This window comes from Amblyraja radiata, chromosome 18, assembly GCF_010909765.2.
Source record: "Amblyraja radiata isolate CabotCenter1 chromosome 18, sAmbRad1.1.pri, whole genome shotgun sequence".
In the NCBI taxonomy this organism is placed as follows: domain Eukaryota; kingdom Metazoa; phylum Chordata; class Chondrichthyes; order Rajiformes; family Rajidae; genus Amblyraja; species Amblyraja radiata.
Genome location: NC_045973.1, coordinates 28983671 through 29005738, shown reverse-complemented (window position 1 = coordinate 29005738; position 22068 = coordinate 28983671). Strand labels below are relative to the sequence as shown.

Genomic DNA, 22068 nt, shown 5'->3' with positions numbered 1-22068 from the left:
AGCTTCTCTAGCCTATTGGGTTATTTGGTTAGATGATACCACCAACTCCACTTGTTAATCCAAATACCCTTGCTTGACAAAAATAGACAACATTCTGACAATGTTCCTCCCGTAGTCTGTAAAAGACAGCTTTAGTTAGAGTCTCAACTTATCACTAAACATAGCCCCTGCAGCTGAAACCTGCAGTGGGGCATAGAATGATCTTGGTTAACACTGTCCCCGTACCTCGTGCTCCGATAACCTGTTGCATTCGGCTCACCCATTGAGGACGTTTCCCATCAAGCGTGACCCTGAAATAAATCAATTTCCAGATGTAACAAGGAATTAACTTTTCCAACAAAGTGAACTGGATAACAATTCTGATTTCATCACGAGTTGTTTGTGAAGGTTTTCCAACCATAGGTAATATCTGTGAATCAGTTGAATGCCTCACCTTTGCAGAAATGACCACTGCCCAATTAATTTCCCTTTTGAGGTCCAATTCTGGACTCACCAGCCCTGCAAGCAGTGTGCAGACCATATCCATACACTATATGTAAATTTTAAAAAATCCTCACCCCCATTATAAGCTTTGTCCTCCACTTTAAACCTTTGCCACTGGTTAAACCCTTGAACCATCCAGAAATGTGAACAGTTTCCCTTCTATTTACCCTCTCTAAACTGATCATTTCTGTCAAATGTCCATTCAACCTTCCCTGTTCCAAGGAGAACAGCCTAAGCTTCTCCAGCCTAACCCTAAAACTTCATGATCTGAACCTAAAACCAGCTCAGAAGGAAATTTATGAAATTTAGAAGAGGCTATGAACTTCATTAACTAAGTGCATCTATTGCAGTGACAGTTCCTGTTTATTTTAGTATATGCTGATTTTATGATGAAACAATCCATTTGTCGAGGTCGACTAACTTGTATTTGTAAATCAGGGAAACCAAGGAGACTCTGGACCACCAGGCCAACAGGTAGGTTCACATCTTAAACAATCAGCTTCATAGTTCTTGTTACCCTCCATAACCAGGTTACCTTCGGTATATAAATATCCTGTGTTTGGGCATTTCATACAATGATCTAGCACGCCCTTTCTTTTCAATTATTCCTGGGAAGTTGATAGGAACATACTTCTTGTCCATGCTCTGCGGATCGCCAAAGGTGATGGCTTTTACCTGTACTACTTGCAAATGGTTAACTCGGAGGTCAGTGGCTGCAGTCAATAAGGGACTGGGGCAGGAATTTGCTGCAATGAATATGTGAAACTGGAAAGCAAAGAAAGTCCATCGTCCATTCCAGAGGCCAAGATGGTCAGACCATCATAACTGGAATCTTATTCCCTCCGCCTACAACCCAATGTTCATATCGTCCCAGAATTTCCTGAGAGTGGCGAGAGAACAAGGGAAAAGAAACAGAACAAGTGGAGGGAGAAAGATCATCTCTCACCTTCTTGGACCATTATCATAAGATCATGTGATAGGAACAGAATGAGGCCATTAGGTCCATCGTCTACTCCACCATTCAAGCATGGCTGATCTATCTCCCTCCTAACCCCATTCACCTGCCTCCTCCCCATAACCTCTGACACCTGTACTAATCAAGAATCTATCTATCTTTGCCTTAAATATATCCACTGACTTAGCCTCCACAGCCTTCTGTGGCAAGCCTTTCACTATTCTGTACATTTCAATGAGGTCCCCCCTCATTTTTCTAAACTCCAATGAGTACAGGCCCAATGCCATCAAACGCTTATCATATGTTATCATTGAACTAGTACACCAGATAACAAACTAGTTCTTGATTACCAAATAATATTATTATCCACAAGTCTACCTTAGTTGACAGTAGATCCAATTTTCTGTTACATTGATGGGTGCATGCTATAACATAATCAATGAAGTTCCTGAAACTTGAGTGTCATCACTGCTGCATTCCACAACTCTACTTTTAGGCTTTGTCTGCAGTTCCCTGTCTCCACATTAGCACGATCTACATCCCTACTTTCTAGTTATTAGCACTAAATGGCCTGTCCCACTTATGCGATTTTTTTCAGCGACTTGCCGGCACCCGTCATAGTCGCAGCAGGTTGACAAAAATGTTCAACGTGCTGCAAATCTCGCGGCAACCAGAAAAAGGTACGACTCTTTGGGTGCCTACTCACGACCATACAGGCATCACCCCATGTCGCCTGTATGGTCGTGAGTAGTCACCCAAAGAGTCGTACCTTTTTCTGGTCGCTGCTGGATTTTCAACATGTTGAAAAATTTCAGCAAACTGCTGCGACTATGATGGGTGCCGGCAAGTCGCCGAAAAAATCACGTAAGTGGGACAGGCCCTTCACTATTCTTTCCCCTACAACAAAGTAATGTGGGGACAGGAACTTGAAAATAAAATTGGGCCACTAATAAATTGACCACTACATTTGTTAATCTTCTCTCTCCTCTCCCCAAGGGCTCACCAGGAACACAAGGCCCAGCGGGTGTGCCCGGAGTGAAGGTAAGTCTTGCTGGATTTTCTCTCAAGCAGCATTCAACTTGTACCAGAGGAGGTAGGATAGGTTGATTAATGCGGATTTGTTAAGGTGCAAAATGCTTTACTACAGGGGAGTGTGCTAAATCCGGGGACCATTGCATCCTTAAAGAGAAGAGCAAATAACTCAGGAACTGAGGGAAGCTCAGGCATCTTGTGGGGCTAGCCTTGAGCTATCCACTTAGGAGCTAGTTCTGACGCAGTGTTCTGAGTAGATTCGAACTGTGGTGTAACCCACACCTGGAACATGTGGGAGAATGATAAAATCCTGTAGACAGTACATCCTGTAATGTCTGTGGCATAGGGATTCCCCATTCTCCTGCGAGTGTACAGGTTTCCCCAGTATTCCAGTTTCCTCCCATATCTCAAAGAAGTGCGGGTCAATAGATTAATTGACCACTGAAAATTGCCTAGTGTGTAGGTGAGTGGCAGAATTGGAGGTGGGGGTGGGGTGGGGGGGGGGGGGGGGGTGATAGTGGGAGTTGAACAAACTACAAGGAGAAAAATGAAATGGGATGAATGTGAGTAGGTGCTTGGTGGTTGACATGCATTGGGTTGGCGGAAGGGTCTTTTTATGTAGAAACAAAGAACTGCAGACACTGGTTTACAAAAGAAGATTCAAAGTGCTGGACTAAGCAAGTCAGGCAGCATCTTTGGAAAACATGGACATGTGGCATTTTGCGCCTGGACCCTTCTACAGACTGAAGAAGAGTCCTGGCCTGAAATGTCACCTATCCATGTAGTGCAGAGAAGCTGACTGACCCATTGAGTTACTCTCACACTTTGGGTCTTTTTGCGTGCTGTATTTCTCTCTCGGGCGTCCTGAGAAGGGTTGAGGGTGAGTGGTTAGGGTAGGATCTGGAAAATTGGCAGGAAGATTGAAGCATTGAATCAGTTTTATTGGGGGTTGAAAGGCTGAGGGAGGGAATGGTGTGGAGGTTGAGAGAGAGGGAGACCCCTACCAGAAGGTAACCAGAAAGGCATCCCATGATGTCATGTCAACTCACTTTTGATTCTGGCTCAATGACCTTCCAGAATTAGTAGCCCCAAAACACTTACAAACTATTGAAGAGATAATGCTCTCTCCATGTAACATTGAGCCTCTGCTAGGCAAGGGTGGAGTAGTGCGAATTACCAACTGCCCTACACCAAAAAACACTACAGAATTGGAAAATTACTTACCCTAGCAGTCATTGCCAATTCATTGCCTGAGTCTGAAGAAGGGTCCCAACCCTGAATCCCTATCCATGTTCACCCAAAATGCTGCCTGACCCGCTGAGTTACTTCAGCACTTTTCCTCGGAGAATCTAGAAGGGTCTTGACTTCTCCTAGGTTGTTGATTCTACCGTGATTATTTAATAAAATCTTGGTGTTCCATTACAGTTTTAATATATTCTGGGGTTTTTCTGTCACAGGGTAACCAAGGTGACCAGGGTTTGAGTATTCAGGTAAGTAAGAACAGAAAACACCAAACTGTGAGGATTGTGCTGGGTTCAAATATCTGTCTCTTAAATGTCCTTGAAGCACTCTCCCTTCTTGCCTCCTGAGACCCTCTAATCCATGAAGCCCCCATTCTCCATTCCACTGTTGTCTCCGATTGTAGTCAACCCTCTTGAACTCCAGGATGAAGGCCCAAACTCCACCCAACAACGCACTGATCCTCGTAGAAACAAGAAACTGCTGGTACTGGTTTACAAACCAAAACAATGCACTGTATCAAAGTACTGTATCTCAGTGACGACCCCTTCCATTCCAACATTCCTCCTACTCATGGACTTCCCCCTGCTGGTCTTCAGCCCACTTCGGACCTTTTTATTCCTAACTGCCAGCACAACATCAACCATCTTGATTTCTGCACTCTCCTTACCCATTCCAATCTCACCCCCTCTGAATGCACAGTCTTCCATCATCAGTCTGAAGAATTGTCCTAACCCAAAACATCACCTATTCGTGTTCTCCAGATGCTACCCGACCTGCTGAGTGACTCCAGCACTTTGTGTCCTTTTAAGGTACTGATCCTACATTAGTCAACACAGGCCTGGACAAATGATCCTAAAGTTCAAGTCACACCACACCAGCTGACAAATATAAGTTCAGTTAAATAAATTAATGAGTAAGAAGTAGTGTCAATCATGGCGTAAACATATCTGATTCAATCCTCTTGTTGCCCCAGATAGGTGACTCCAAATAAACCCAAATAGAATAACTTACCAGCTCTCTGAACTGCCTGTGTTAAGCCAGCCAGTTGAACAGAATAAGTTGGAAATTATTCTTCTGCTTTGGTTATGTGACCTGTGCTTGATGAATTTATTCTCTACATCTAGGGGCCGCCTGGTCCTCCTGGTAACATGGGACTTCCTGGAAACTCTGGTGCTCCCGGAGCTATGGTATATATCACCTTTCTCGACTATGCTGAGTGTTTTATTCAGTGGGGGTGTTGATGGGGCATGTGGAGAAAGAAAAGATGGGCTGACAAGATGTGTAAATGAGTTAACAATGCTCACAGAAGCCTATGGTCAGTGAAAATGGAAACAAAGGTTATGGTCTGAAATTAATTCCAGTTTTCAGACTGGAAGAGTTTAAATTGCCTAATCAAACGAGACATCAAAGTGGGATTGGGAAGTAGAACTAAAATGGCAATTGACCCGAGGCTCCCTGTTGTTTATGGACTTGGTATCCAGTTCAGCCTGGGCAGCTTCATTGATTAGTGTTTCTTTACAGGGTTCTCAAGGAGCCCCAGGCCTGGCAGGCCAAGTGGTAAGTTTGAAACATTTATTTTGTGTGCGTGCATGCTTGCTTGCAACATCACTGCTGCGGGACACTTCTAAACTGTCACAATTAGGAACTGTTTTGACCTGCAAACTCAATGTTCCAGGGAAGTACTACATGTACAGCAAGGTTTGCCTTTAATTTCCTTAGACCACCATCTTCTGTTCTTCCTGTGTTCTGTTAACCATAATCCAATTCCCTCCTTTGGATGTACCAGTATATCCAAGAGCTCCTCTCATTTATTTCCCTTTGGAAGTTGGAGGCTTACTGTATAAGGTCATGGATTGAATTCTGGAAGTGATTAGCTTATGGTTGTATTTTGCCTGCCCAAGTCCTCCTGAAGGATCAGCATGACTCTTCCAGTTGGTTTCTGTATCGAGCTAGGGAGAGATTCAAAGTTCTCAGTTCCTACAATACTGCTCTCTGCAAAGCTGTGGATTCCCAACCAATTTCTTTGATTTTAACCCTCAAAAATCCCACGGCGGATATATCCTGTCACCAGTCAGTGCCAACATTATCCATACATTGTTGTTGAATAACATACTGTATATGTTATCAACCTTTCAAGCCCACGCATATGGGTGGCATTGTGATGCAGTGGTAGAGCTGCTGACTCAGCGCACAGACCCTGGTTCGATCCTGACCATAGGGGAACCCCTATGTGTGGAGTTTGTATGTTCTCCCTGTGACCCTGTGTGTTTTCTCCAGATGCTCCGGTTTCCTCCCACATGCTGGCTCGAAGGGCCGAATGGCCTACTCCTGCACCTATTGTTTATTGTCTATCCCAAAGATGCGCGGGTTTGTAGGTTAATTGGCTTCTGCAAAATGCCCCTAGTGTGTAGGATGCAAATCTGGGATAATATAGAACTAGTGTACAGGTGATCGATGGTCAGCATGGACTCAGTGGTCTGAAGGGCCTGTTTCCATGCTGTATTTGTATGTCTAAACATAAATGTATTGGCCTTTTAATTGAAGGTTTTCCATTGGACCTTAAAGTGATGGTTTGCCTCTTAAACAGCAAGTCATAATGTTGTCGCCAATCTAATGGCCTCTGACAACGTCCATTATTTTCTAGACACACTTTATATACTTGTGCATAAGGAAAGCAGCGCAGTCCCAGTTACCGTAATACTGTGAAATTCTACTCGGAACTGTCAGCTTTTATACAGATGTTGACCCTTGAAATCGACCGTATTCTCTAATTTCTTATCAATTCATCACAATACATTCTCGAAAACACTGGTATCTATTAAACTAAATGCTATTCAATCCTTATTTGTATTTAATTTTAGGATGCACGTCAAAGGATGGCCAAAGGTCCTTGTGCTATACAGCTATCTTAACCTTTGTCAGACTGAAGCTTCCACAATATTACGAACAGCAAATAGATAATAAACACTTTAATAGATGATTAAATAATAATTTAAATCAAACAAGCGATGCGTGTTCCTAGCCTTAAGTGGAGTAACTGTGAATACTGTGTTTTTCATTGAATCCGCTTACAGGGAGAACCAGGGAAGCCTGGAATACCAGGGAGGGATGGAGTTCCAGGAAAAGATGGAGAGAAAGGAGTTCATGGGACGATGGTAATTCAATTTTATCTGCATCTTGCCAACAAGGAAAAGTGGCGTTTCTTAAGTCCAGTCCACCTGCCAATAGATCATGGTACAACAATAGATTTAGGTTTAATATTGTCACCTGTACCAAGGTCACCTGTTTGTTTTGTATGCTATCCAAACAGATCAAATATTACTGTACATAAATTCAATCATCAAACTCGAGTACAATAGCAAAGGGGAAGGGAGTCCAGAATATAGTTCTCAACATTGTAGCACAACATTTCAATGTGCGTAATGGGATAGAGGTGAATTGAACAGTGCCCTAGCTTATGGAAGGACCGTTCAGAAACCTAATAACAGAGGGGAAGAAGCAGTCCCTGAGTCTGGTGGTGCGCTCTTTCAACTTTCTATACCTTTTGCCTGGTGGGACACCGGGGTGGGACACAAGTCTTTGTTGGCTGCTTTTCCAAGGCAGTGTGAATGGTAGATGGAGTCAATGGTGGGGAGTCTGTGATGGAATGGGCTACATCTATAATTCTCTACATTTCTTGCGGTCTTGGGCAGAGCTATTTCCAAACCACGCTGTGATGCAACCCGACAGTGTGCTTTCTCTGATGCTGTAGAATTTTGTAAGACTCATTGGAAACATGACAAATTACGTAAGGAAGTAGAAACATTGGTGTGCCTTCTTGGCTGTCACATCAATATAATCGTTCCACAGAAGGTTGTGGGCAGTAGTAACGCCAAGAAACTTGAAACTTTCAACCATCTCCACTTTGGCATATCATGATCCCAATTGTCTACCTTTGTGCCATATCCTCTAATAGGTGTAACTGGATATGATTCTATTATTTTCAGCTTTGAAATATTCTATTGAACACCAAACTCAAGACGGAGAAAATCTCAGATTTCCACCACCCCTTAGTGTGACGAAGTGCTTCATTTCACTGCAGAATGGCCTTGCTCCACTTTTGCGATTAGAGGCCATAATTTATCTATATCTACCCTATCAGATCCATTAGATATTATAAACTCACTGCCAGAGGAACTGGTGGAATACAATACAATCATATTCCCTTAAGTCATTTAGGTAACCATTTGAACATGTAAAACACAAAAGGACCCAATGCAAGCAAATGGGATTAGTATAAATCGGCAAAAGATTAGTGTGAATCTGTCTTTGTGCTGTATGGCTCTGTGAGTCCCCATAACTGTGACCCTTATGATTTCCTTGCTTGCTTATGGAATTTTGGTCATATTACTACACTAATCATTAATTCCTGATGATTTAGTGGCAGTTCTGGAAGATTGGAATGCCCCAGTTAATGGTAGAACCTCCATGTTCTTCTAACTTCAATCATATCTCTCCCATCCACAGGGAAGCCTTAATCCTTTAATTTCAATGCAGTAACATTTATTTTGCCTCATCCCATTGCTCACTTGAATATACCAGGTTGAGGACCTCATAGTAAGTTTCACTTCAATGATCAACTGTGATCAAAACGTGACACAGTGGCACAGCGTTGAGTTGCTGCCTTATAGTGCCAGATACCCAGGTTCAATCCTGACTATGGGTGCTGTCTATACAGAGTTTGTACATTCTCCCTGTGACTGCATTGGTTTTCTCCAGATGCTCCAGCTTTCTCCCACACACCAAAAACGTAGAGGTTTGTAGGTCAATTGGCTTTTGTAAATAGTAAATTGTCTGTAGTATGTAGAATAATGCTGGTGTGCGGGGTGATCGTTGGTCGTTACGGACTTGTGGAGACCAAAGGGCATGAGGGAGTGCAGCGTAGGTTCACAAGGTTAATTCCCGGAATGGCGGGACTGTCATATGTTGATAGAATGGAGCGGCTGGACTTGTATACTCTGGAATTTAGAAGGATGAGAGGGGCTCTTATTGAAACATAACTGTTTGGACACGCTAGAGGTAGGAAACATGATACCGATGTTGGGGGAGTGTCCAGAACCAGGGGCCACAGTTTAAGAATAAGGGGTAAGTCATTTAGAACGGAGATGAGGAAATACTTTTTCTCACAGAGTTGTGAGTCTGTGGAATTCTCTGCCTCAGAGGGCGGCCGAGGCCGGTTCTCTGGATGCTTTCAACAGAGAGCTAGATAGAGCTCTTAAAGATAGTGGAGTCAAGGGATATGGGGAGAAAGCAGGAACGGGGTACTGATTGTGAATGATCAGCCATGATCACATTGAATGGTGGTGCTGACTCGAAGGGCCGGATGACCTACTCCTGCAACTACTGTCTATCGTTTAATGTTTCCAAACTGTATCTCTAAAGTCTAAAGCCTAATGATCTTCATTCTGACATGAGGCAGTTAATACTTTCTTAATTTCTTTTCAGGGCATTCAGGGATTCCAGGGTCCCATGGGACCCAAGGGACAACCAGGAGTATTCGGACTCCCTGGAGAGGTGAGTTAGCTTTGAATTGTAATTATCTAGCAAGCAGCTAGAATGTTTGCACTGTTGAAGAAAGAAGCTTGAAATTGGTTCCTTCAACTCTTTTTTCGAGGTCTACCACAAGCCCTACAGACCTCAGCATCGATGAGTCCAGATGCCAGGAGAGGCCCTGATAAATTTCATGCACTAACCTCTCTGCCCTACCCTGAGAGGCGTCTATCCCAGTATTATGGCATGGGTTGATGTATTTCATTGCACCCCATTGGAGGACCATGTTAAAAAGTTCCTCTTCTCTGCTTCTCATTGCTATCACCCAACTCCCCCAACCCATCCATGTCTGATACCGCTCTTCCCACCCCACAAATTGCCTGTGCATAATTGCATTGAGCACAAGGTGACACAGTGGCGTAGCGGCAGAGTTGCTGCCTCACAGCGCCAGAAACCCAGGTTCAAGCCTGACTATGGGTGTTGACTGTGCAGAGTTTGTACATTCTCCCTGTAACTGCATGGCTTTTCTCCAAGTGCTCCGGTTTCCTCCCATATCCCAAAGACGTACAGGCTTGTAGGTTAATTGGCTTCCGTAAAATGACCCTAGTGCGTAGGATGCAAAAGTGGGATAACATAGAACTAGTGTATGGGTGATCGTCGGTCGGCATGGACTTGGTAGGCCGAAGGGCCTGTTTCCACGCTGTATCTCTAAAACTAAAAACTAAAAGGCAGCCACTCCCTGACTAATCGTGCTCAACATTTGGACATCGCAAGAGATGCACCAGGGTTGTGGTCGAGATGTCAGAGTCCTACCGATGCCCTCACTGGTAGGACATCTTCAGCTATGTGCAGTGGAATGGAATATGTTGATAGCCTCTAGCCTTTCGGCCTATCGATGCTGTTACATAATAATTGTATCCCAGTAGTTGCCTAGAGCCTGAAATGTCTGTGGTTGAAATACAAATAACGCATCAGCCACCATCAATAGTTTCCAATAGGGTTGGAATGAGCTACTGATCAGAGTGATCAAGGTCGGAGATTGGGTTTATTTAAGACAAAATTATGTATTGTAATTGGGAGACGTTTAGTTTAATAACTGAGGAGTCAAAGGCGATGAAGGAGCTGTTTTTATCCAAATGTGTTTTGCCAGCTTCTGAATGGCCAGCGGAATGGAATGACCACAAAAGGGGAGTGATTTTGGGATGAGAGTGATTACATTTCATTCTGTGGGATTACCATGTAAGGAATAGCCATTGACTTACATTTGACAGGTGAATTCATTTGCATAGATTTATTAAAAGCTTCCTTTCTCTTGCAGTCCATAATTGGAAAACCTGGAGTGTCTGGACCTAAAGGAGAAAAGGTAAACAAACATTCTAAGGTGTGGAAAATATTATTTTTAGAAAGAAATGATGACATAAGAATGAGTTGGCCAATTGGTCTCAACCTGTGTTTATGCTCCATGTGAACTGACCCACCTTCCCCATAACCAGGTTCTGTTCTCAGCCCGTGCAGCACTCCGCTGTTAGGTTTTCTTTCTTCTTGGATTTCAATCCCACTATAAGATAGATAATTTTAGATTGAGGAGTTGCCATTGATCCATTAGATGGCCTGTGATTTAGACAATATAATCCTTAAAATGTTAAATGTATAATTTCTTTTATCATCTCAATTGTACTGTAAATTGGTCTTTATCTGGAATGGATGAAGTGTGAAGCATTTAGGGTGTTTTTTTAAAGACACAAAGTGCTGGAGTAAGTCAGCATCACTGGAGAACATGGATGGATAATGTTTTGGCCAACCCAAAGCATCACCCAGTCTGAAGAAGGGTCCCGGTCTGAAATGTCACCTATCCATGTTCTCCAGAGATGCTGCCTGACCCACTGACCAACTCCAGCATTTTGTGCAGTTCCCTGTGTCTCTGCGTTTTTTTTAAAGTATGAGATTCCTGCTGAGGCAGCAAATAGATTCCATAGCAAACGATCGCCTCGTAAATATTAAGAACCCAGCAGCCCTGCACACTAGTTTCTCAGCCATGCAGTCTAATCCATAGAGGACGTCACAGGTAGGAGATTATTCTTTCATTCTTACAGGGAATGCAGAAGCCATGCCACTGAAAGGACAGGATTTATTGTCAATCGCTAATTGCCCTCAGGGTGGCAGTGATTAGCCACCTTCATGACTTGCTGCATTCCATGTGGTGAAGGTTGCCCTCTCAGTGCTGCTGGATAGAGTGTTCCAGGATTTATTCCCAATGACATTGAAGGAAAGGCAACGCATTCCCAAGTCAGGATGGTGTGTGACTTGCAGGGAAACCTGCAGATGGTGGTGCTTCTGTGCATCTGCTGCCCCTGGCCTTCTGGGTGGGAGAAACTGCAACTTGGAAGCTAATATCAGAGAAGTCTTGGTGAGTTCCTGCAGTGCAATTATAGATGGCATGCACTGCAGCCATGGCGAGCTGTTTACTTAGGGTGGTGGATGAGGTGCCAAGCAAGCAGACTGCATTGTCCAGTGGTGTTGGAGTTGTACTCACTCAAGCAAGGGGAGGGAGAATCTCATCACACTCCAGAGGTAGATGGAAGGAAAGACACATTGAGGTGTCACTTGCCAAAGGATACCCAATTTCTGATCTACTCTTCTCACCACAGTGTTTATGAGGATCAATCAGGGACATAGCCCATGTTCTGGTTCGAACTGTGGTATGGTAAGACCCCCTCAGAGAGTGACCTGGGTATGGTAGATCGCATGTGTCCCGAGGCTAGACAGAAATCATTTTTCTGCCCACTCAGGTCAGATGAAGGGACATCCTCGAATGGTCAACAGAGTTGGGTAGAATATATCAAGTAACCTTCAACTTCTCTGTGAGGCTTGGAAGATGACCAGTTGAGGCATATGGATCCTGCTGACTGGTAGCATGATTGAATGCCCAGGATGGAATGTGAACAGTGGCCTCATGTCTGGGATGGAAAAGACAGCAGCCGGCGAGGGTCGGTGGAATATTGACACAAATCTGGGAGTGACGGAAAGGGAAAAGTAATTTCACCTCAAACAGTGAAAAATCTTGGAAGAATGTGAAAATGAAATCACACTGCTTTGCATTTAAATTTGGTGCATGGTTTTATGATACATTAACTCATCTCGAACTGTTTTGTCTAGGGAACACCTGGAGATATGGTGCTTGGAACCTCTGGACAAAGAGGGATGAAGGGTGACGAGGTAAATTGGTGCATTTGTCATAAGTACATGGATAAGGGCTGATCATATAGACGTGCATAATATTGTGAGAGGGATAGATCGGGTAAATGTATAGTCCTTTACCCTGAGTAGGGGAGTCAAGAACCCGAGGACATAGGTTTAAAGTGATGGGGAAAAGATTTAATAGGAACCAGAGGGGCAACTTCTTTACACAAAGGGTGCTGGGTATATGGATGAGCTGCCAAAGGAGGTAGTTGAGCCAGGTACTATCACAATGTATCAGAAACAAGTACATGGATAGGACAGGTTTAGATGGATATGGGCAAAAGGCAGGCAGGTTGGATTAGTGTCGGTGGGGTATGTTGGATAGTGTGGGCTGGTTGGGCCAAAGGGCCTGTTTCCACACTGTATGACTATGGCTACAGCACTGTTCTACACCAGTAGTTCTGCTATAAAGCAATAGTTACGTGGGTTCCTAAGAAATCTCATGTCAAAGAAAATCATGTTATAAAACCAATTGCGTCAATGAGGAGAAGGAATTAGGGGTTAGGGAGTTTCCGACACAATAACAAGATTATTTCTCCCACAGGATTTTCAAAAGTAAGTCATTTTAATAGCTGCAAGTTCAATTTTGCACTGCAAATAAAAATACTGAAGGCTATATTTTACATTGTTTAATGGGGTATTATTGCACTAGTATCAATAGAAGTGATTTTTGTCTGCAATGAGACTGTGTTCTTAAGAGAGAGTGATGTCTGATTACTGCAGGGAGGTTACATGCGAACACCCTACACTTTTTTTTCCAAAACAGCTTTTTTTCTGTTTGTCAATTTCCAAAGTAGCTCTTAGGTATTTGTGTAGTTCCTGATAGAAATCGCGTTTTATCCAATTCGCTTTGTGAAAACACCTTATACACTCCAGTGGTCTGGGGTGTGGCGCCGCCTAACGGCAGCGGCTCAACTGCAGTCAGTCTGTCTTTTTTTTTTGTCCCATTAGATGTATGTTTTGGTTCTAATTTTTATTATTTTTTAGCTGTGTATATGTGGGGGGGTGGGGGAAACCGTTTAATCTCTTCCCTGTACGGGGACACGACTTTTCCCCTGTTGGGTCTCTAATGTCGTTGGGCCTAACATCGTGGAGCCGGCGGCAGCCTCCAACCGGAACCAACCTGAGGGCTCCAGTCGCGGAGCCTGCGGACTCGCAATCGCGGAGCTGGCCAACTTCGGAGCCGGGAGAGCTATGGTGGCGCACGGCTGCAACCCGGCCGGAGCTTCGGAGGCTCCGGCCACAGGCCCGGTGGACAGGAACATCGGGAGCTTGCAGGTCCCTGGTGGGAGACCGCTTTTCGGAGCTCCCGCAACGGCAACTTCTCCCGCTGGAATCGCGTGGTTTAAATGACTCCGAGCGGGGCTTAACATCGCCCCGCGCAGCTTAAACGGCTGCGGGACATACCATCGCCCACCGGGGGCTTTAACATGTGAACCCCAGTCGCCTCAACGCTGCAGTTCGACTGCTGGACCACGGGAGAAGAATAAAGGGAACAAAGAGATAAGACTTTTGCCTTCCATCACAGTGAGGAGGTGTTGGAGATTCAGTGTGATGGATGTTTGTGTAAATTGTGTTAAGTGTGTGTCTTGTTTTTTGTGTAATGTCATGACTGCCGGAATTAAATTTAGTTCAAACCTTGTCTATTTGAATGACAATAAAAGGCATTCTATTCTTTCTACCTGTAGCCAAGAACTAGGTGGGCTTCAGCTTGTTGACTGGTACCATGAAGAAATATGATGAATATATTAATTAAGTTGGGAGGTGATGTTCTGTGGGTTGAGGTTACCATATAAAAAGCCAGCCTGCATGGATAAAAGTTAGGAGGATAAATGATACATCGGCCTCTATAATGAAAGGTTTGGTGTGCAGCCATAAGGATGTCTTGCTGCATATACAGGGCTTTGGAGAGAACACATTTAGTGTTATACATGGAGCCTGATCTCCTTATTCAAGGAAAAAATCCTCGTCCAAAATTTTACTGGACTAGTACCAGTTATGAAAGAGTAGTTCCATGATAAGAGATTAAATAGAATAAGAGTTAAAAGAATTGCCTGTTAAAAAACAAGTGGTAAAAAAAAGCATGTTGATTTTCAATGAGTTAAAATTATTTTTTATGTTCATGTTTGAGAGAGTACATGCTGAGAGTTTGGAGAGTCTAGGAGTAGAACCATTCAAAAACCCATTTCGGGTGGTGATGAGAAATCTTTGGAACTCCCTGCCCAAGGTTGAAGTTGATAGGTTTTCAACTTCATTCTCCAAGTGAGTCAGGACAAACAAGCTTTGGATGGGAGTATGGTCAGTGATCAGCTATGATCTTACTGAACGCATGAGGATGCTTAAAGGGATGAATTGCCTCCTCTTGCTTCTTTTCCTGATGTTTATTAAATACATCATGAGGAAGAATTATTGAAGTTACTTTGTCAGATAATGGAATTCCATAACATGGAATTAGCTGAGGCCTTTGGCCCTCATTTTACATTAAAACCATTTTGCGCTGAAGTCCTAAGGTAGGTTTAGGTGCATAGCTTGCAGTATCATATACTTTAGCAGAGACATGCTGTGTCCCATCTCCAAACTTCCAGTTTCTTAGATCATACTGATTGTGGTCCAAATGCAATAGGCTTCTGATGATAACGAGTGAGATTAGTGAATAGTGTGGCACATTAGCGCAGTGGTAGTGCTGTTGCCTCACAGCGCCAGAGACCTCGGTTCAATCCAGGCCATGGGTGCTGTCTGTACGGAGTTTGCACATTCTCCCTCTGACCACAAAGGTTTCCTACTGGTGCTCCAGTTTCCTCCCACATTCCAAAGACATTCACATTTGTAGTATGAATTGCCCCTCGTGTGTAGGATGCAAAAATGGGATAACTTAGAAATGGCGTATGGGTGATCAATAGCCGCCGTGGACTCAGTGGGCCAAACAGCCTATGTCCATGCTGTATCGTTAAACTAAAACTAAACATTTCTATTTATTTTCTCTCCAGGGTATGAAAGGTGACCAAGGTTCAATGGGCCCAAAAGGATATAAGGTACAAACTCAAATACCTGTGATGCATAAACCCATAGTGCAACATTTTAGTATCCGTTTCATCTAAATCAGGGGTTCCCAACCTTTTTTGTCCCGTTTACCCCTGGCAACTTTAATAGCACATAACAATGTTGTTTCACTTATTTATGAACAACTAATGATAAACAGATATCCCAGAACCAAAGACAGTCAGTCAATGAGAAAAAATATGTACAAATCCAGAATCAACAAATTTACCCCCTGGATAGGCGACATTTACCCCGGGGTAAATTTCCCCCAGGTTGGGAACCCTTGATCTAAATATAATGAAAATCAGAAAGAGCTCACGGTCATGTTCAAGTAAAGGAGTTTTTTTTACCATGGGATGGTAGTTAATTGGACAATATATTGTTGCATCCAGTGATTTCTTCATCTCTATTTGAAACTGGTGGGATGCAAAGTGTTTGGGTACTCCATGTGTCTTTGTGTCAAGAGACTGTAAACCCGGTGAGGTGTAGCAGATCACAGCCTGGGTAGCCAGGCTAAAAATTCGACACCTGCTCCCATCCTATTAACATTTCTGCCCCCGCAGCTCCACCACCAACTTCTAACTGATGCTTTATTTCTCACCGGGACGTTGAATGTCCAGTTCTGCCCTGCCAAACTCCCTGGGATGTTTCATTGCCTCAAAGACGTTTACCCTTGCCAATGGGCTGGCTGCCACATCACATTGTGCATCTGTTAATTAAACTGGGAAACCTCATTGTTCTTTCACTGGTGTTTATGATGAAAATTCAAACGTGCTTTCTCTCATTCAAGGGTGAACAAGGTGAACCTGGGGAGCCGGGACAGGATGTGAGTAGTCAATAGATTTGCTGGGCTTTCTGTCTCTATTCTAAATAACATCTGACAAGTGTTGAGCAGTCATCTTCAAGAGCAAGAGCATTTCCTTAAGTAGAGACATGTATAATTACAATGTTTAAAAAAACCATATGGACATGTGCATGGACAGGAAAGGTTAAAGGGAGACTTCAGTTCTTTGTATCCACATTTTACTGCAGGAGTATAGATTTCCATCTAGATTTTTCACATGAAATTGCTATCTGCTGTCTGTGTTTGAGCAAAAAAAGTTAACTCATTTATGAAAGGGCCTCTGCTAGTTTATCAACTAAAATATACTCAAGAAAACAGGAACTGGATGGAGTAGGCCACTCGGCTCCACTAGCCCACCCTGCCATTCGGTGTGATCCAGACTAACCTACCCCAGCCTCATCTCCTTGCCTACGCCAGTTCCACATAGCCCTCAAACCCCGAATCCTTTACAATTGCATTCTGCACCACCTGAAACTATTCAAGACTCATAAGATTTACTTAAATACTGAAGACACAAATACGTAAATACTAAATACTCAAATTTCCACTCTTATCTACATGTTAAATGAGGAAGAAGATTGGACTTTATTGCCTTCCATCACAGTGAGGAATGTGGGGAATCTGCTGTGGTGGATGTTTATGTTAACTTTTATGTAGTTGTGTGTCTTGTTGCCTTTTTTTTAGTATAGCTGTATGGTAAATCGAATTTCACTGTACCTTAATTGGTGCATATGACAATAAACTGACCTTTGAACCTTTGATGTTCCTGTGGAATATATCACATGGGTCATAGGAAAAAAGTGTTATATGCATTTGGGGAGGGGGGGGGGGGGGGGGGGGGGATAGAGAGCTGTTAGGGCACTGTGGGTGTGGGATTGCCCAAAGTGCCTGCCTATCAGATCTAATGCCCTGATGGAGGTGCGGGGAAGGATGGCAACCTACCCACAGGCTCCATCTGCACTTCACGCTGCCTAGGTAAGGCCACCTGCATAATGATATTTACTCCAGCACTTTATGTCTATCTTTGGTATAAACCAGTACTTTCAGTTCTTTGTTTCAACATAGTGTTGAAACCTTATCTCTTTTAATATATTTTAATAAGTTTTTTATTGCAGGGTTTAAAAGGCTCAGCTGGACTCAACGGTGATAAGGTAAATGATGTATGCATTTTTGCTGTTTTACCATTAAAGATGATAACCAGGAAGATGCAAGTCTGTTTTCACATCAGATATCCAATTATTATTGTGGGATCTAGCTGTGTGCAGAATGGAAGCTTTAAGTTAAGGTTGTAAAGGTCTTTGTAATGTATTGAGGTCAGGAGAGGGTCTATAGAAATGTGATTCTTGCTCTAGTGCCAGGGATACAGGTTCAGTATACAAGGACTCATTCCATTGCTATAATTGGCTTAAAAGGGACACAAATTCCAGAAATAGTAATTGCACTAGGGACTTAGGGCTTTGTTTTGCTTTTATGCTTTATTGGGCTTTTTTTATTTATTGAACTTCTTTTTATGTTTGTTAATTATATTATCTATGGAGTAAATTACAATCCTGTTGTGCTACTGCAAGTAACAATTTAATTGTTCTATTTCGGTGCATATGACGCAAAAATATTCTTGATCTATGTACACGATCTTTGGGGCACATTAGCTCAATTACTGTAAAAAACATTGAAGAAGCGAGTGGTGAAATATGGCATTTTCTTTAACTTTCTCCAATTTTTATCATCTTAGGGCCTCCCGGGTATTGGAATAACTGGTCCTCCCGGGCTGTCTGGTCCTCTAGGTCGTAAGGTGAGAATTGTGTTTGTTGATTGTAACTAATGTGTGTTTTTTCTGATATCTTTCCTCATAACGGAGGCGAGTTAATTTGGGTCTGTTAATTTAGAATCTTTTGTCTACTTACATCATGGTCCATTTCAGTACCACTGGTGGTGGACAGCATAGATCCATGACTGGACAGCTGATTAGGTCATTGTAGTCACAAGGTACTAGAGTAACTCAGGCAGCATCTCTGGACAACGTGGATAGGTGAGCTATTGGGTCGCGATCCTTCTTGAGTCTGAAACCCCCCAACATCAGCCTTTTGTCACCTCACCCAGGATCTTGCCACTGTCACAAAACATTGAAGTCAGCTGCCTCCCATCAGATTGATGCCACTAAATTCAACCCATAACCTCACCTCCTCCTCCCATCCAACAATTACAAATAGTTGCCACTGCCCACCATCATTTGAGGCTACATTTCTTTCCAGATATCTTCTTCCAGCCAGGTGCTATGTCCTTGCTCAGGCTGCTGCCACTGTCCTGCTCTTCTTGACTGTTGCCACCCTGCCCATCCACCTGGTATCATTACCCCCATGCTTCCCCCACACCAAAACCACTGCCTAACCCCCTGTCATTGTGTGTGTGTGTGTGTGGGGGGGGGGGAGGAGGGGGATAGAGAGCTGGAGGTGCGGGGAAGGATGGCAACCTACCCACAGGCTCCATCTGCACTTCACGCTGCCTAGGCAAGGCCACCAGCATAATGAAGGATGAGTCTCACTCCAGTCGCTCCCTCTTCGCCCCTCTCCCATCAGGCAAGAGGTACAGAAGTGTGAAAACGCATACCTCCAGATTCAAAGATAGTTTCTTCCCAGCTGTTATCAGGCAACTGAACAATCCCATCAACAACTAGAGAGTGGTTCTGATCTCCCATCTACCTCATCGGAGATGCTCAGACTATCTTCAATCGGACTTTACTGGACTTTATCTTGCACTAAATGTTATTTATTCCTTTATATGTACAATGTGGATGGCTCGATTGTAATCATGTGATTAAAGACTGACTGTTTAGCATGCAACAAAAAGTTTTTCACTTTACCTCAATGCACGTGGCAATAAACTAAACTAAACTAACACGACAGCTCTGCATCTCAAAGTCAATGACAATTTTTTTAAATCTTTTCAGGGAGACCCTGGATTCCCAGGACCACCAGGACCTCCAGGCCTCCAAGGCCCGAGCGGTCTCACTGGGCAACCAGGCCTACGAGGTGAAACTGGAGTACCCGGCCCACAGGGTCCGGCAGCGGAGAGGGTACGGCAGGCGGACACGGGGGGGCGCTCCTGCAGGCTTATTGTAACCAAAAGCCAGATTATCTTGACTTTATTGTTCTGTTTGCAAAAATGCCAGTGCTGTTACAGAGTAAAATGATCAAAGTCTCATTAGAAACTCACCAGAGGGCTGTACGATGATGCAGCGCTAGAGGTTCTGCCTCACAACGCCTGAGACCCGGGTGTGATCCTAACCAAGGGTGCTGGCTGTATGAAGTTGGTTTGTTCTTCCTGTGACTGCGCGGGTTTTCTCTGGGTGCTCCGGTGTTAAAGTTAAGGTTATTACTCATCACAGACACCGAGTCAAACAACAAGAAAGGCAAAATTATTTTATTCGCTAGTGGGAGTGTGTGAAAGCTATATCACAGCTTCCCTGTCGCACACTCTCCGAACAAAGAAAAGTTTGACAGTTATAGTCATTTCTTATCAATTAGCACACCTTCTAAATCTGACTGAAAGATCTGTAGGTTAAGGGAAACAAGGGAGGCTGGACCCATATACAATTTAAACCAATAACAAGTTCATGGTAAATTTGTAATGTCAGCAGCATTCTCCAAATTTGGCTCAGGCATCTGCACATGTTTCTACATGTTATAACAGATTAGGCACCGAGCATCTTCTTTTAAACAATGCTTTCTGATATAAAATATACATTGTTGTTAGCAGAGAGCTAGAGACTAAATAAGTTTCTAATTCTCAAATTCCTGTTAGAATATGACTGAAGGATAATTTCTTAATATTTGGTTAAATAAAATGTATTAACCTCTTCATTTCCTCCTTTTATCATAGAAATGATAACATTCATAGTTGGTATCTACATATTGGCTGCAAGCAATTAATAATAAGAATTAATGCAATGATCAGCAAAAAGGTAGATCCGCAATGTATCACAATACTCCAAACTCCACCAAACCAATGGTATGGCCACCAATTCCCATTTTTCTCACCGTATCCATACCTGTCACTGCCAACTCTACGATTCTTTCCAATTTCTAGGGAAATGTGGGTAGCAAGGTCAATGATATTAGATGATTCGTCAGGGAAATATGTGCAACATTCTCGTCCTATTTTAGCACAAGTGACCCCTTTTTTTCAACAGTGTTTTGTTATTTAAGGGCTTACCAGGGCTTCCAGGAAGAGATGGAACAATGGGTGCACCGGGATCACCAGGACTGCCAGGACCACAGGTCAGTTCACCCACGTCTGTTCACGGGTGGTAGCTGAGTGACTGTATGTAGGCGCGTTGTGCTGTCATTGATGTCGTCCCTGAAATCACCCTGCACCATACGCACTTTACCCTGAACAATCACACAGCCTATTTATGAGTAACAACAATCAACAACAACAACAATCAGTTTTATTCATCACATTGCACATAAAGTGCAAGTGAAATGAATTTGTCAGCAGCGGTACAATAATAAAGAACACACAATACACAATAAAAATTTAACACAAACATCCACCACAGCATTCATCACTGTGGTGGAAGGCACAAAAATTTGGCCAGTCCTCCTCCATTTCCCCCCGTGGTCGGGACCAGAGTCAGTCCAGGATCGGCTCTTCCCCACCGGAGATCGCGGCTTTAGGTTGGCGTAGGCCGCAGGCCGCCGGTCGAAGATTTAAAGTTCCCGCCGCAGCCAGAAGCACCGCAGACCGCAGGGCCGGCGGTCGAAGCTCCCCTCTAGGGGTGATGGTAAGTCCACGCCGGGTCCTTGGTAGAAGCTGGCCGCGGGCCGGCGGTGGAAGCTCCTCCTTCTCCCGGGTCCCCCATGAGGGATCCCGGGCTGTAGACGCCGCGCCAGCTGGAGCTCCGCAGACCGCGGCTTCAGGCTGCCGGCTGCCGCAGGCCAGCAAACGGAGCGCTCCCCTCCAGCGAGCCCCAGCGAGGGCTCGCCCGCTCCACGCCGAGAGTCCACGCTGCGCCACCGCTGAAGCCCCGGGCGCGCCTCCGGAAAAGGCCGCCCGATCCTCGTTGTTAGGCCACACCACCCCCCACACAAGACACACAAAGAAACACAAAAAACATACTTTAAAACACTAAAAAAACAAAGAAATTGGGGAAAAATGGACACGCTGCTGACAGGGCGCCGGCTTGCAGCGCCCCCACTGACCGAAGGGTGCAGGCCTCTTGGGGTCACTGAAGCAGTGGATTACATACGAATGATACGTAGACCCCGAATTGGCTACAGGTGCTGGAACCTGAAACCCCGAGTCAAAGGTCAGTCTGAAGAAGTGTCCTGACCCGAAATGTAACTATCCATGTTCGCCAGAGTTACTCGAGCATTTTGTGCCCTTGAACTCTAAACACTGGAAATTCAAGTCTTTGGTAGCTGGACATGTTTTTAAAAAACCATCAGGTATCATGAGCTTAAAGAAATCCAGAGAGTCACAGGTCAGAGGGCAAAAGCTAAAGTGCATATGGCCTTATTAACGGTGGGTGGGATCATATTTAAATAAAATTAAAAAGGAGGGGTAATATAGTAAGAATAAAGATGGTGATTTTATTAATGCTAAATTGAAATATTTTATACAGGGTTTGCCAGGGCTACAGGGTCCACAAGGTGGCAAGGTAGGAACCAGATTTCAGATCTTTCCTATTAATCTCTTCACATTG

General features: G+C 43.9%; 1 protein-coding gene across 7 annotated transcripts in view; it reads left to right on the top strand.

Moving 5' to 3' along the window:
* col7a1 (collagen type VII alpha 1 chain) overlaps nucleotides 1-22068 on the top strand; it is a 240098-nt gene that overhangs the window by 183001 nt on the left and 35029 nt on the right. For all 7 annotated transcript variants that reach the window (XM_033037000.1, XM_033036999.1, XM_033036996.1 and 4 more), the window contains 16 exons: nucleotides 922-957; nucleotides 2435-2479; nucleotides 3928-3960; nucleotides 4837-4899; nucleotides 5234-5269; nucleotides 6787-6867; nucleotides 9197-9265; nucleotides 10560-10604; nucleotides 12398-12457; nucleotides 15469-15513; nucleotides 16311-16346; nucleotides 17480-17515; nucleotides 18097-18156; nucleotides 19312-19437; nucleotides 20570-20641; nucleotides 21988-22023. In XM_033037000.1, coding sequence (XP_032892891.1) covers nucleotides 922-957; nucleotides 2435-2479; nucleotides 3928-3960; nucleotides 4837-4899; nucleotides 5234-5269; nucleotides 6787-6867; nucleotides 9197-9265; nucleotides 10560-10604; nucleotides 12398-12457; nucleotides 15469-15513; nucleotides 16311-16346; nucleotides 17480-17515; nucleotides 18097-18156; nucleotides 19312-19437; nucleotides 20570-20641; nucleotides 21988-22023 — 879 coding nt within the window. The remainder of the gene's footprint in view (nucleotides 1-921; nucleotides 958-2434; nucleotides 2480-3927; nucleotides 3961-4836; nucleotides 4900-5233; nucleotides 5270-6786; nucleotides 6868-9196; nucleotides 9266-10559; nucleotides 10605-12397; nucleotides 12458-15468; nucleotides 15514-16310; nucleotides 16347-17479; nucleotides 17516-18096; nucleotides 18157-19311; nucleotides 19438-20569; nucleotides 20642-21987; nucleotides 22024-22068) is intronic.